Source organism: Semicossyphus pulcher, unplaced genomic scaffold (assembly GCF_022749685.1).
Source record: "Semicossyphus pulcher isolate SPU_LCO1_2020_fin unplaced genomic scaffold, fSemPul1.0.p SCAF_4, whole genome shotgun sequence".
NCBI lineage: Eukaryota > Metazoa > Chordata > Actinopteri > Labriformes > Labridae > Semicossyphus > Semicossyphus pulcher.
The window spans coordinates 18,783,434-18,799,675 of record NW_027211715.1 but is presented as its reverse complement, the minus strand read 5'-3'; the positions used below and the strand labels follow the sequence as shown (position 1 = coordinate 18,799,675).

The following is a 16,242-nucleotide window of genomic DNA, read 5'->3' as shown; positions in this document are numbered from 1 at the left end:
TTAGACATTACAGAAACACATTTAAAAATAAAACACAATGAAAAATATTAACTGTTTTGAGCTGCATGTTTGAATTGATTCGTGGTCAATTAATACTTTAATGTCCAATTATTTTGACCGATAATTACTAGTGTAAGTTCACTCCGTGATCAGTGTTTCTCTCCTCATCTAGGACTGAATATCTTTGGGTTGATGACAGAATGTGACACTTGAAGAGGTCATGTCATGATGTCATATTTTTCACTATCTACTTACATTTAATAGACAAAACAGCTATTAATTTATCAAGGAAGTATCTACAATATATCTAAATATCAAGCCCTTAAATTAGGGCTGGGCAAGAGGATAGAGATAACATTTACATGGACAACGATGATAACCTTTTGACATTTATACAGGTAAATCAAACAGCCCGCTTTCCACTGCAGAGTATTGTTTGAGCTGCAGGTGAAGAACAAAGTTATGATCTAGTTGGCACGAAAGCAATGGTGAAAGTGAACTCCCATTATCCTCCAAAGCTGAGGAAACCAACGTCAATTATATGGAAGTGGTTTGGACAAAGTCAAAGTGACTAAGCATAGATTCAAGCCGCTAAGATGCAAAACATGTCATCTATTGGTGCCAATGCCAACCAACATGGGAAACACAACGAATCACTTCCATCACCTGAAAAGGTACCAGCTCAGACCCACCTGAAATCTTCTTAAGTTTAGTCCTTACATTAAATAATAATGTGTCAGGTCAATTAAAGAATGTCCACCACCAACTTTGCTGCAAAAGCCTAAAGTTAGTCTGCTGGTCTGTCTGAGCTTCTAAGTCTGTCCTGCAGAACCACGGGACTGCAGGTGTCTGCGTCACTCCATAGGTAACCTAAATCATCTCCGCCCAATACACTAAAGGCACATAGAGTCAACACATGCTGCTCGGGGACTCTGCTGCCACAGCGCACTAAAGCTCGGCCTGTTAGTCTGTCCTTATTCTGTCACAACGTTAAACAGAATTAGATTCTGAAACAAACATAAAAAGAGGAACACAGTGTAGAACAGCATAGTACTGAGTAAAGTTACATGGTGTACACACACTATTATGTGTATTAAAAACAAGCTTGTGTTTTGCCAGTTGTTTAAACTTGGAGAAAGTCAGCCAACCCCGCATAATGTTAAGGTTTAACGCTTATACCTAACAGTATTCTGAAACCAGTCTGACCTAGTTTCCCACAATAATCATGATTCATCAAACAGAGAAACAAAATAGAGTTTCCCAGTAATTAAAAAAAAACCCTGACACATGTGACCCTGACAACATTGAGATAACATACTGATACTAGTCGGAGGTGTTAACAGATCCATCGCAGCCCCCATAAAGTTGTATGCAAAAACAGGCCTAACACCTCTGATGTCATTCGCTTAAAATAAAATGCTCATATGTAGCTAACCACAAGACACTTAAGAGCATAAAAATGCACATGGGCTTGACGTAAAAATAAGCCAGTGCAATTTCATTATCATTTTTCGTTCATCTCATCAGTAGAGATGCCTTAAAAAAAACCTTGTACTTTTTTTAAAAACTACCTTCGTGCTTGCTGTTGTGGTGTCACAGCAGCTTGCTTGATGAGCATATTGTTAGGAAACAACTGAAGTTCCTCTAACGCAGTTCAGGTTAATGATCCGAAACAGCTACAGTTGTAAAGTATTAAAAACATGGCCATACTAAGCAGCCTCTGCAAAACAAACAGCTCTGTGGACTGCAAACAAAGCCCAGCTGAGATAAGACTGATTTACTGTGTTATCTGTGAGGAAATTAATCTTTAATATCACACAAGGTAAGATTTAGTGGTTGAAAATAAATGCAATATTAAAGCTGAGTCTGTGGAAACCCTCGAATCTCTCCTCTGAGAGCGAGATGTTGGCACAGCTATGATTGAAGCAATTATCTTTTCATCCGCAGTTTCACACAATTGCATCCGCCAGGATGTGTAGACCAATTACAACTCAAGGCTGAGCTGGAGATGTAATTGGTCTTCCTTCCCCCACCCCCTTTCTTGTCTTCAACCACTGTCAGCTCTGCAGCAGGGCTCTCAAAGTACCAGCCATTAGCAGGGGGCCATATGGTCGCTTTCTTTCAAGGATGGAAGAGAGCCATTCTGAGGGCTGCCGGAGTGTTTAAGAGCACTTTCAGCAGGTCTGGGATAAAAATGGCCGTATTACAACACAACATGAAGTCTGTCTGCAATAATTTATATAAATCAGGACAGGTCTTTTAAGTGAATGAAAAAAGGAATAATATTACAGCTTCACAAACATCAGATGTCATTCATAAATGTTTATGCATAATGTATATATATCCATCTAACAACTGAATTCATTTAAATCCATCTCTTCCCTTTAAATTGCTAAAGATTTGTTTAAATTCTGAGACAGAAAGCATTTTAATAAATGGAGATTTGAGTCTGAAGCTTTCTCTGAGGGATTGGGATGTTAATTAGATTTTGAATATGACAGATGGGACCCTTGACTGGATTGAATATGCTGATGCTTGATCCGCAGCACGATGTAACTGACAGGCCCTATATACCAGCAGTGTGTTTACAGGTGCTGCACACACACAAGCCTTAGCTTCACACACAATTGCCCTGTCACTTTATACATTACAACTGGAGAAGATAGCCATTTTGTTGTCATATGACCTTTACTGTTATTGATACACACATATTTTATACTTGTAAAAGGTCACATTTAATAGTTCTGTTATTACAGAAATATAAATATTACTTTTCAAAATAAGCTTAACTGAATTTCAAGGGCATCTGATTTCTCTCTTGTCTTTAATGAGAAGTCAATTGCAATGATATTTTTATACTTATGTGTTTTTGTACTCTAACGTGTTGTGCTTTTCGAGAAGAAAATGTGATGAAAATTTGTATAATTACTAGTTCATTTGTGGTAAAGAAAGGACATGCAACTCAAGTGTTAAAAGGAGAGGAACCAAACTTTAAAAAAAAAAAAAAAGAAGAAGAAATATGAAGAAAAACTGCCATTTATTTAGATCACTTCTCTCAAACTAAACTGGAACTAAAACTAAATAGGAAAGACACGCACTTCAGGTCAATCCCCCACCCTCTTGTTTTGCTGTACATCCCCAAACCCACCCAGCAGGTAAATATTTAAAATGTTCCACTCTTACATCTGATTTCAAGCCTTTCTGGTAGGTCTGGGTCACAACATTTGGCTTATTAAGTCACAGAGCTGCCAGTGTGACTGGCAGAAGAAAGTGTAAACACACTCTTTTACCATGAGGAAATGAATTTAAGTAAGGCCACTTGAAGGGAATGAGAACACTGTTCAGACCAAAGTCAGTCAGAGAAATGGAAAGAGGGAACATAGAGGGAGAGGAACTTCCAGCTGAAGTGCATGTGAGAGAGTATATATGTGTGATTACTTTTTTCCACCACCCAGACATTAGTCACATGGGGAGAGAGCTTGGTCCTGCAGCTTGTGTGAAAGACTTTGTTAAGGTTTGGCCAATTTTATTGAATGGAAGAAATGATGACATCAGTTTTATTACTTTGTATGTTACTCTAGATACATTGGCGTGTCATTATATTGATCAAAATTTAAGCTGTATCATGATATTCAAAGAAACATCTCACACAGTAGCATCCCACATCACCACAACAATAATGTACTAACAATTAGGGGTGGGACAAAATATCGATATGGCAATATATTGTCCTGACTAGTGTGATACTATTATCGTATCGCTGGCGCCAAATATCAAAATTAATTAAATAAAACAGATCTCCCTGCCAATTTGAGTCACTGCAAAATAGTTTATCTCAATTTGTCAAAATATGTGAAAGTGACACCCAATTGCAGTGAATAATACATTAACTCTGCACTTCACCTCTATAGGGGCATTTTGGATTATTCAGTTAATCAGATATTGTGATGTTTTTCATCATATGATTGTCTTGCAAAATATCAATTATTGCACAATCGTCGTATCATGATATTATCGTTATTGTGGGCCACGTGTTGTATAGTATCGTGAGTTACCCTGCGACTCCCACTAGGGATGCACGATATTATCAGCTTGTTATCGTTATGATATGTAATTTTTCTGATATTTTCCGCCAGTAAAACAATGCTATAATAATGCCTAAATGAGTAGGCATGATAAAAATTCCACAGCAGGGGAGACTTGATGTTCTTTGCAATTTGGTGGAAAAAAAACATGTGCCCAATATATCGGTATCAAAATCGGCAAAAAGGGTGGGAAAATATCGGCATATCAGATATCGGCAAAATGTCCAATATCATGCATCCCTAATTCCCACCCCTACAAATAACATATTTTCAATCTCCTAAAAAATGTGTTGCTTCATTATACCACCTCTCCTATTACTGACTATCATGGCTGTACGAAGCCATAAATTGTGCACCATTGAGGGCACATAATAACAGATATCATACACTGGTAATTTGGTTAAGTTGTAGTTGCAACTCCTAGACTATTCTAATAGGATTTATGGCAAGAGCTCTTCAAAAACTGAACAATGTAGAGCTGTTTCTGGAATATTAGTCAATCTTCAGAAACTCCAACAAACCAACAACCCAGTGACATGAAGGTTAGTCACATTGTGAACCAGGCCTGGGGACATTGCACTGCAACAAGTCAGCCTACATTCTCAGCTCATTCACACACTGCATGCAACTATGCTACTATGGCACTGACACAACATGCGAACAGCTTCCATCAACTGTTAACATTACAGTCAGACAGAACGTTCTGTGGACGTTAGCTTGTAAGCTAGCTGCATTGCGTTCTAAATGGGACGTTAAAAACCTATTCTGGATAACGACTAAAATGGTTTAATATCCGACAACGTTACTTCACAATAACTTCCTTTAACAGTTCTGTCAACTCTGTGGCTGGTAGACATTAAATGAAGCACATACTCTTCGCCACATTTAGGCGAAATATTTGTACATATTTGTTAATAACTTTGCTAAATAATAAACTTCTGCTTTAAAGAACGGGCTCGTGCACAGCCAACTGACGAACAAACAGTTTTTAACGTACCTGTCCCGGCTGTTTGTCTCATTGTCCTGGTGTAATCCTTACAAGCATCCCTCGCGATTTAACCAAACTGTGAAAAAATAAATGATAACCCGGTCGCAGTTTTTCGGTGTGTGGTTTGTTTTCTCCTTTGAAGAAACCAAGGCTGATTTGTACCAACCAGGCTAACAACGGTGGCGTCCCAGACAGACAAAGCTCCCAGTTCAGTCAGTTTGAAGCTTTGAAACCGGGGTGGAGAAAAAATACAACGAATCGACAAAAACCCGCAGTCTACCTATACGCTTCTATTAAATACAGATGAACAGTCTCCGAGATAAAATAGCCTCACAAGTCCACTCTTTCCTGACAGACTGTGTGGTTTCAGACCGGCTAACCAGTTAGCCTGTCGCTACTTCCTTTCTCTTTGCCCAAATAACAGAAGCAGTCTGAGCGGTGAAAAAAAAGTTGAGGAAAAAGGAACAAGCCAGATTCAATACAATGAAGACACCCTGTTGCTCAGGGACATTTATTAAGTAACAGCGCCCTCTGCAGGAGGACGGCGGCGGTACAACACACGGTTAACGAAAACTACGGGTAAAACTAAAACTAGCAGTGAAAAAAAGAATTTTGTTAACTGAAAAAAATACTACAATTTAAAAAAAAAAAACTAAAACTAAATAAAAACTACAATGAACAATGCAACACGAACTAAAACTAAATAGGATTGCAGGTAAAATCAGCTTTGTTTTCATTTCCCCCTCGATTCACACTGTGGTTGCTATTGCTTACCACTTGGTCCTGCTCTGTTTGACTTCTCGAGAGACATGGACCTAATAAAAAGGCCTAAGGAAAATCATATTTTATGTCATGCATTCTTTCACCCTACCCTTTTCAGCGTCTTTGCTTTGCTTGCACACTGGACTTATATAATATTATATTGTCTATACGCTGCACTATTTTTAAATTAATACTGTAAGCCCTTTGCACTGTTCAAAATCCTGCACACCTGTACAGTTTTAAATCACACCTGTTGTACATATTTTGTACTATTTGTATTATACGTATTGCTTTTTCTATTTTTATTCTTATTCCTATTTTTTATCTTATTTTATTTTATTATTAAGTATTTACTTAATTTTATTCTAGCTCTGTGTTAATTGTTCTGCACCAAAATCACCAAAACAAATTTCTTGTATGTGTAAACCTACTTGGCAATAAACACCGATTCTGATTCTGATTCTTTAAATCAAGGCTTTCCTCTTAATACCTGAAAAACTAACACGAAAACTAAACTAAAAATAAAACTAGTCAATTCCTCAAAATAAGAATCAAACTACTTATTAACTCATAAAACTAACTAAAACTAAACTGAAATGAAAATCCAAAATAAAAGACTAAATAACAATAAAACTAATGAAAAGAACAACACATGATACAGACATGCACTTTTGTCATTAAAGTATAAAATGTAATTATTTTAGATAAGATTTAAACCGACTTTATGAGCTATATTCTGCCATCAACACTTGTTACACCGACCTTGTTACATCCAACATTTTGGCAAAAAGTATATAATATATCCCGCCCTACATTTCCTTATTGCAGAATTATACATTTGGTAATTTTTATTATGACAGTTTGGTTTGTGACAGGTTAATTTAGTATACCTGTAAATAGATTCCTTGTAGTTAATGCTAGTTTTCTGAGGCTAACAGCTAAAGTGTTGCTAATACTTGCTAGCTTTAAATTACTGCTTCGCTAACTAGTCCTGTTTCATCATTTACTCTCTCTTTCTATGGACAGTATGTAAGTGTTTACCAGATAGTGTCTTAATTTAATTTAACTTAATGTAATGCATCTTTAACTGTTACATTATTTTCAAAGTTTATTATTTATTGAATACCATTGACTGTGGGAAAGAGACATGCATGAATGTCATTATACATTAGTAGTTCCTGACACAGTAACAAAAACAAAACCATTACAAGGAAGAGTTTTAAAAACAAATGTAAAATATAACATACACAAGTAGAAAGGTAAATACAGTGTGTAATGTGTCAAGGGAAAAGTGATCACAGTTCCAGTTTGCCTTAAGGCTATTGTTTGCGATGGGTCTTAAAGTGAACTCCCTTATGACATGTGTCTCGCCATTCCAATATTTACTTCCCTTAACAGGCTGCACAGTTTGTGCGACTATGTGGCACCTCACAGTCCCAGGTTTTTAAAGGCTAAAACAACCGTTCAACATACGGACTTAAGTTTAACCCTGACTTATGCAATCCTATGTTATACTTAGTTGTGTCTGCCATTCATTTTAAGCAAAATTACAAATCTCAATAGACCAAAAACATTTTTCACACCCCATCAGTCTCACTGTGATGCTGCGTGTTTCCTCTTGACAGGACTATGACTGTAATACTGCTCTGTGGCCACCAGATGTTGACTCCTCAACACCATGATGTAAGGCAGCATCTTCACCTCACAGACTGTACCGTAAGTTCAGACTCAAGCAACCATATTTGTATGAAAGATACTGTTTTATATATATTGCACCAAATTGCCAGATAATGAAACCATCATAAAAAGCTCTAAGTTGCCATCAGATTTTTACATAGCCACTTGTAACTTCCTCCATCATCACCGTAGCGAGTTCATATATTAGTAGCTCTGTGACCACAACACACAATGTGCAACGTCAACTTAGAAACAGGAAGGGAGGTGTTTTTCATAAGTGATTGGAGGTCTACTTATCAGCGTGTTTTTATCTCAATAAATAAACTGGCTGTGTGTAACGTCAAAGGGCTGGTGTTGCAGTGGATGTGAAAGTCGACAATGTTTGTGCTTGTTTTTCAGGGAACATTTCAACATTTCAGGGAATAGTACATGGTTGGCCAATGCCATGCCATGGAGTCTGCAGGTTTTAATTCCAACTGGTATTCTCTGCAAAAGGTCCTGCCCTCTACTTGAAAGAGTGCGAATGTGTTTTTTGAAGTTTTAGTTAGACTGTTGGATTTCGCTGCAACATGCTTGTCCACTCAGGGCCTTAGATGTCTGGACTGAGTGTCCGTCAGAGTGTCTTCTGCCCCCATACAGCAGGAAATGCAGTTTTACATGGAAAATCTTTCAAATGCTGCTCTGCATGATCTGGAAATTGAACAGGAAACTCTTTGATTTTACACATCAAAGTTGGTTTACATGTCTAGAAGAGCATATGTGCATAAAATGTTTAATGCTTTTTGCTTCTCCAAAGGAAATTGCACAAAATAGGAGTCACTTGAGTCATCATCTGTTGAAACTGAACACTGCTGGACATGTGGAGTTAGGCAGAAGTGAGTTACTCAAACCCAGTGTAGCCCACTCCTCAGGTCTCTTTGCACAACACACACACATTTATGTCCAAACGGTCAGCTGTGCGAAATACAGGCGGCAAGAAGAATCATGACTTAAAATACACTGTTTCTGATTTAGCGTAACGTTATGGACGTGCAATGCTACAGCAGTACAGCAGCAAAAATGTGAGTTGTCTTATCTTTGAATGTTAGAGACTTATTACTGGACTTTTTCCTCATAAATTGAGCTTATTTTAATGAATCTAAACATCAGGTCATGTTCTTTATGTGCTTGGACATATACAGCAACTGCCTAAAGACTCAGTAAATGCTCAAAAAATACAGAGTGAGATCTCTACATGATTTTAATGACCCCTGCTGTCACTGTTCATGAGGGCTGTCTGTCAAAAGTGCAGCATTACTTTACCCAGAGATCATTAAACAAAGAGCTGTGCACGATCAAGTTTCTGTTTTTATACAGCAGTTGAGTTATTTACTCTTTGAAGGCCAGATCAGGCCTATTATAGAATGAAAGATCATACAGCATTAAGCTTTGAAACCTTCTGCATTCAGTAATTTGCACAGGTGAAGGGTTGTAATCCCATGTGGCCAGCTGGGACCTTTTTCAGCAGCGTTTGCATATGGGTATACTAAGTTTCCTCCCGCAGCCCAAAAACATGATCTGCAGGTGAATGCAAATCGAAATGCCTGCTCAGCAGGTGTGACAGACGATTGACGTATCTGCATGCTCTCCCACTCCGTGCATACTGGAATACAATTCGTAACAGGGACAACAAATCTAAAAATATAGTGTTAAATAGTTTGGTGGACTTCATCAGTCTTATAATTATAATGCTGGACTGACTTGAAGACTCTTTTTCCATGCATATACAGAATAATTCTGCAGGTCTGACTTTGTTTATCAGATGAAAAACACATGCACACTCACACTTGTGGTTTAGTCTACGCACTTGGTGGTTACAGTGTTGGTGATAGTTGTATTTCCAGAGTAAGGGCGTTTTCAACAGACTTGGGTGTTGTTGACACCTCAGGTGGCAAACTTGTTGTTGTGCATTTTTCTTCTTCCGCACTTCCTTCTCAATTACAATCTCAACACAGTATTGTTAGCTGCAGGGCTATATATTTATCTTATATCGACATTTGACTACATGGTTTATTGATGCATGTCAATTTTAACAGGCTTTTTTCTCAGGACTGAAAAGGAGAAGTGGTGAAGCTCTTTGATTTTATGGGCCTCCCCCATGCAAGTCAGGCCTGTTAACTGTTACACTTCATGCACTATGTAGGTCAAGTCTGTCTCGGCCACATTACCGTCTTTACACCTCCTTTCTTGCTATTGAATGAATAAACCATGCCAACTGTTATCACATTTTTGATAGACACAGATAGATGATAGACGGACAGATAATACCCACTTGCAACTTTTTTAATACCACTGTTATCAACATGAAAAAAATGCATTTTATTTAAAACATTTCAGCACTTGGCAAAAATATAGTTCACATGTTCTCAAGGGTTTCTTTTGGCCGTTTTAGCGTGCTTTTGAAGCATTTGATACATGATAATTATAGTGCACAGATACAATTAGAGCCTACTTTGCTGAAAGTTTGAAATATATAATCATGAGTCTTTGAAAACTCCTCTCTGAGGGAAAATGTGTTCAGCCACGAGTTCTGGTTTTGCTCATATTTGCAATGTGGTTTCCTGATTTTGGGGTCTGGCATCGGCCTCTGGTGCTCGCTGGATGCCTTGCACGCTGGTTGTCAGCATCTTCTGTGTTTATGGTTGACTTGAAAGCGGTCATGGTCTCGATGCCACTGTCTTATGGCATGTGGTTTCGGTTGGGGGTGCAGGATGGGGGTTTGGTGAAGTTATTGTGCCATGCGTTTGTGACAACAACAGCATTTCTGTGAGTGTGTAGTGTGATGGTGGCCTTCCACCAACCACAGCTGTGAGATGAGACGCATGAAACCTGTTATCTAGGGAGGGGCACACTGATCATCACATCTGAGTTCCTGTTTTTCCGCTTTCTGAGAAATATTCAGAGAAATAATATCATGTCAAATTTAAGGCTTTTGAAATATGCATGTCGTCATAAGTGCCTTTCCCCATATCTTAAACATAGAGTCATGTTACTTTAGAAATGATTGATAACTTGCTTAGTGTGGCAAGAAGAGAGCTTTTCCCGTATGGCATCTTGTGCAACAGGGTGTGTTGTAGTAAAATCAGCATTTTGTCCTGGGAAAATGTTCAAACTTGATGCACCAGAAATTAAGTGGAGAATTGTTAAATATCAGTTGGAATGAAATAGATTAGAATAAAATAAACATAATATTCTTTTAAAACCATTTTGATTTGAATCCTTCAAGTGTTACATTTTACATCTGTGAGCAACTTGGAAATTCTCACAGTTGCTTTGTTTCTTTACAAGGTGATGGAATAGACGTGACTGCAATCTCTGTTGCATATCGAGTGTGTGTGTGTGTGTGTGTGTGTGTGTGTGTGTGTCTGTACGTATCTTGGGTGTGTCCCAACTTTCTTTGGCTTACTTCCCCAGCATCTGCGCTACCCTGTCATACGCTCAGAATCACCACCAGCAACCAGAGTAAGTCCTGCACAGCATCCTCCACTCTACAGCTAACATCATTACCTGTCATGGCAAACTGTACTGTACATGTTATGAGATAAAATTATAGTGCATTTCTCTGATTTGAGCTTTACAATAAGAAAAAAACACATTTCTTTATGTTTTTGATTGATTGATGGTGATAGATCTCAATGAAGAGTTTTTTTTCCTGGAAAAACAGAAAAAAAGTTGCAGATATTTTTGCTAGTTTTGCAGTTATTTGGAATTATAGCGCAGTAATTCATTCAGACAAGTTTATCCAGCTTTCTTGTAAGAAACAATGTGTTTTTTACTCCATGTGGTGATTTAAATGCCCCCGATGCTGCACAGTCATCCTGTGTTAACCACAACTAGGTGGAGTGTTCTGGCACATGTGGCAGGCCTTTAAATGATGCCTTTTAAACTGAACACTATAAAGAGGAAGCGCACAGTTTTAAGAGCGAAAGGAGATTTGCAATTGTGAAATTCATCATATTTCTGCATGTTTTCTCTTCTCAGGTGTGTGTTGAGCTCTAGTGGTTAGAGTGTGACGATAGCCTGTTTGATCACAGGAGTTTCACACTAATTTCCGTACAGCTCGTACCAGCTCTGTTCAGCCTGTTTCCACCGAGAGCCTTGACCTCCAGCTCCTTCGCCATGGACGCCTTCTCCTCCCTTGTTTCTCCCTCCTCGTGCCCCCATTTGTACCCCACACCTGGTTTCTCCAGCAGCGCCACCACCACAGCTCCTGGTATCAACCACGTGATCCTGCTGCATTACAACCACACAGGCCGCCTGCAGAACCGGACCATCTCAAACACCCAGAGCCACGTCAGTGTCACCACGGTCCTCTTCCTCTTCTTTAGTCTTTTCATCATCCTAGAGAACCTCCTGGTGCTGGTAGCCGTCATCTCCCGCATCCGCAAAAGCCGGCGCTGGCTTTACGTCTGCATCGCCAACATCACGCTCAGTGACCTCCTGACGGGCGCTGCCTATGTGGTCAACATCTGTTTGTCCGGCAACCAGACGTTCCGCCTCACCCCTAAGCTGTGGCTCTTCAGGGAGGGGATGCTGTTTGTGGCCCTGGCTGCATCCATATTCAGTTTGCTGCTGATTGCTGTGGAGCGCTACACCACCATGATGAAGCCTCTGTCCCAGAAGTCAGCCAAAAGCACCTACTGCAGGATCTACTTCCTGGTGGCGCTTTGCTGGGGTTTGGCTCTGGTGATCGGCTTCCTCCCCTTGGTGGGCTGGAACTGTATGTGCAGCCTGAATGAATGCTCCACCCTCCTCCCTCTCTACTCAAAGACCTACATCCTTTTCTCTCTCATCATCTTCTTCCTCATCCTCCTGGCCATTGGCGTGCTCTACGGCCTCATCTACTGCCACGTACACAAGAGTGCAAGGTTTGGCCCTCAGCGCAGCTGCCACCGCTCCCTGGCTCTGCTTAAAACTGTCATCACCATTGTGGGGGTCTTTATAATCTGCTGGGGGCCGCTGTTCCTGCTCCTACTGGTAGACTTCTTCTGTGACTCCCGCCACTGTGCTCTGCTTTTCGGCGCTGACTATTGCATCTCGCTGGCTGTATTAAACTCAGGCTTGAACCCCATCATCTACGCCCTGGGCAGCAGCGAGATGAGGAAGGTTATGGCTGAGATTCTGTGTTGTTGCTGCGTGAGGTGCGGCCTCTGTCGCCCAGACCGCTTCACGTCCAAGGAGAGCAGCAGCACCTCGGGGAGCAGGAGGGACAGCCTGAGGAACAGTTTTAACAAGGTCAGAAATCTGAGCGTGGCCTCCCCACCCTCCACTCCGAGCAAGCCTCGCAGGGCACCCAAAAAATACAGGCTGAGCTCCACCACCAGCTGCCTGTCAGTTTCAAGTGGTTAAACCACAATGTGCTCCCTCCCAAGCTGACAAGACCTGTGTGCAGCGATACACATCTAACCGTTTCCTCTCAGTTTTGTTTTGAATGTTCAGTGCAGATATTTGAACTGATGATTACAGACCACCTGACAACTGTTTAAAGTGTGAATTTATGTTTCTTTTGTCATTACCAGACATTGTTGTTTGTACATGATATTTGTTATCACAAAGCTGTGAAATAAAAGCTATATATTTGTATTTGTATAAAGGCAGATTGTTTGCAATAAGCATTATATATATATAAGAGTAAAGACTGAAATATAATGTGAATAATGGAAAAACTTGTATTTTGGAGCATTTTATAGTTTTGTAGACTTTTGTGTAAACCTGATGTATTACCGTTGATGTAAAGTATAAATATATAATAATAATAAAGTTTATTTTTGGTTTACACATGTTGTTTTCACTAAGTACACTACCTCTGCTTTCCTCTGGAGGGAGACACATCATCGGAGCCTTGACTGAGGCTGCGGAGGGCCTACAGCTTTCACATTGTTCTGGATTTTTTCCAGCCTGAAAATGTGATTTAAGAAATATCCCACAACACAAATAGATTTCTAAACTGACCATATCATAATTGTACATATCCCGCCACACTGAAATCATTGAAATCAAAATATGTGTTTGTCAGTCTCATACAGGCTTTGAAGAACACACACATGATTGTACAAAAAACACACTTTAACTTTACTGTGCTTTTAAAAGCTCGTCTTTGTTAGATCTAACAGATTCCTTAAAAAGCCTTTTTCCAGGCTTCTCTCCTCCCTGCTGTTTGACAGGATGACTGATAGAGGTTCAGTGCAGAGGAGGTGAGGGCCTGGACGGCAGCCTGAAGGGCACACACAGCCGGGGCTAATTGATAAATTCATTATGACCGTCTGGCAGGTCGGATAGATAATGTTCAGCAGATAGTATGCACCTGTAAGTTACACAGGGTGCTGTAATGAATGTCCACTGCTGCATACTGAAGCAACAAAAACATTCTGTAAAACTATTATAAACTACATCATGTAAAACTAACTAAGCTAATTCAGAGTGAGCAGTTTCAATCTCTCCCACAGACCAGCAGCAGAAGGTGCAGCTTCAGTAGTTGTAAGAACTCAACACTGTGTGCTATTTAAGGTAAGATTTGAAAGTTCACACTTCCGTCAAAATACGTCTGCCTAACTGTCAGAAGTATCTATTTTCACACTGGGGCAGTAACCCAGTTCTTTCATCGTGTCAAAAATAGATGGCAGCTTAAAGCCATATTTCCCCATAATATTACATTTTCATGACTTATAAAAAACAAAAGATAATGTTACATAAAAGCATTTAATTTAATTTTACAACAAGAATTAAAATCTGAGCTCATTTGTTGCCGGGTGCTGTCATTTGATAGGATTTGATCGACAGTGATCGCCAACACGTGTTTGTCAACCCACCAGTCTGATTTAAATGATGCAAGATGCAGATTGGTTCTCAGAGGTACGTGACATCACGTGTTTCCAGCCAAGCCCATCCCACTTTAAACAACATTTTAATACAAAAAAAATAGTGTGTTTATGTCGCCTTGCCTGGAAACAAGATGCGCCATTAGATAACTGGAAAAAAACACTATTACTTATCTCTACAAGCACCCAAAAATAACCACAACAGTGCTTTATCACATCTTGTCACTTACAGATGAACTTATCTGCGGTTTTCCCCCTCACTGTCTATGAAGACTCTGTTGACATCGTTTTTTTCAAACTTTATTGACTACTCTTTCAGTATACAAACTTACATTTAGTGGGGGGCTGGATGTCCTTCAAGTTCACAAATCTAATTCCCACAGGAAAGTCTGCATAAATATGGACACACAACAGGTGCACGATTTGGTGTTTGAAAAGCCCACATTAGAGCCCTCATACACTTGATGATGTGACAATGGGACTGCCCCAAGCACTTAGCAGGAAGGAACACGCCTCAAAGTCTGTGAGCCCATGAGTGTGGACTTGGAGATTGCGCATCTGTGTCTGGTAGATGCTAACTGCGGCACTAAAACAATTCACATGCGCAATGTTGGTATCTAACATAAATTAGCCAATTTATTTAATGATACAATCTCCAAGACTCTGGAGTGCCTCCCACTGGTAACAGTATGAGCGCTCATCCAAATTCAACCAGACATCTACGGCTGGCTCCCTTAGTCATGGTTCTAACTCTTGATTTTCCTCGCTTTCTTTTCAGACTGTTTGCCTTCATCTGAGCGTCGAATTTGTTTCTTTTTCTTTGGATTTTCATTTATTTCTGAAGTTGTATGTTTAGTCATCGATCTTTTCTTTGTTTGTTCAGCCATAGTAGATTACTGTTTACACTTGCAGAGACCAGAAAAGCAGCCGCTTAGCTCCGCCTACCCTCTCTGGCAGACCAACCACTGCTGGGTGATGGAAAACGCGTCACTAACTGGGCGCTGCTTGTGATTTATTCCACGAATGTCGCCACAGACAGAAAAATACGATATACTGCAAATGCAAAGGCTTTCATCAGTGGGCCATAGGCCTGATCACCATTGCGTTAACTCATTCGGTGATAGATAGTTAAAAGTGCAAAACTAAGCTAGCTAACATTTAGCGGCCTACTGTAGCTGAAAGCATTCACTCAAATCCTGCTTTATGTTTTTCAAAGTGTTAAACTCAAACTCATTTAAAAACCATGAACCATGGGAGAAATGCTGACTGAAATAACTAATGCATTGTTGCAGGTTATGGCTGAACTGATTGATGATAATGAATTACCAATTGACTGATCAATCTCCTGATAAGAGTCTATGTGGTGGTCTGTTGTTGTGTGTCTACGAGTACAAACGGATAAAAAGGATGCAAGAGATTAAGCAAGATGGCAATAAGAAAAACAAAAAAAGTTACAATGGCTTGCAATCTTAGATTAAAAAACAATAAACTTGCTTATCAATATGACTTCTGGGATGTTCCACTCTCCTCCTGGCAGCCGGTCATGCAGGCATTCCTGACCGTGGCGTGTGTGAGCTGCACGGGCTCGTCAGTGACGTCTGAAAAAAGGAAATGAGGCGTTGAGGTGAGAGAGGAAGGAACACTCATCCGTTTACCTGAAACAGCCGCCCACGCAGCCGCTGAAGTGATTGTGCAGTGCAATAACAGAAAGAAAGCACACATTCAATGGCACAGACACGTGTTGATTGGTTTTATTACACATACTTATACATACTCAAATGTACACGCGGGCCAGCATGTGCACACACTCATGGGGAAGCTTTCTTAAAGCACGCACACTCTTAATCCACTCTCTGCAGACGTTTATGTTGTA

The 16,242-nt window shown here is 39.8% G+C and overlaps 2 protein-coding genes across 9 annotated transcripts in view; one reads left to right on the top strand and one right to left on the bottom strand.

Moving 5' to 3' along the window:
* LOC138606854 (myosin IXB) overlaps positions 1-5,473 on the bottom strand; it is a 52,985-nt gene extending 47,512 nt beyond the window's left edge. For all 8 annotated transcript variants that reach the window (XM_069679317.1, XM_069679323.1, XM_069679316.1 and 5 more), the window contains exon 1: positions 5,083-5,473. The gene's annotated coding sequence lies outside the window, so the exon portion shown is untranslated. The remainder of the gene's footprint in view (positions 1-5,082) is intronic.
* Positions 5,474-10,990: 5,517 nt separating this feature from the next.
* Positions 10,991-13,276, top strand: s1pr4 (sphingosine-1-phosphate receptor 4). Its single transcript, XM_069680156.1, has 2 exons — positions 10,991-11,013; positions 11,533-13,276. Exon 2 carries the CDS (start codon positions 11,671-11,673, stop codon positions 12,898-12,900), a length of 1,230 nt encoding a protein of 409 aa, XP_069536257.1. The 5' UTR covers positions 10,991-11,013; positions 11,533-11,670; the 3' UTR covers positions 12,901-13,276.
* Positions 13,277-16,242: the final 2,966 nt, after the last annotated feature.

Bases quoted from the DNA above. Each gene is read 5' to 3' on its own strand.
- s1pr4 (XM_069680156.1), top strand. From the start codon at position 11,671: ATGGACGCCTTCTCCTCCCTTGTTTCTCCCTCCTCGTGCCCCCATTTG.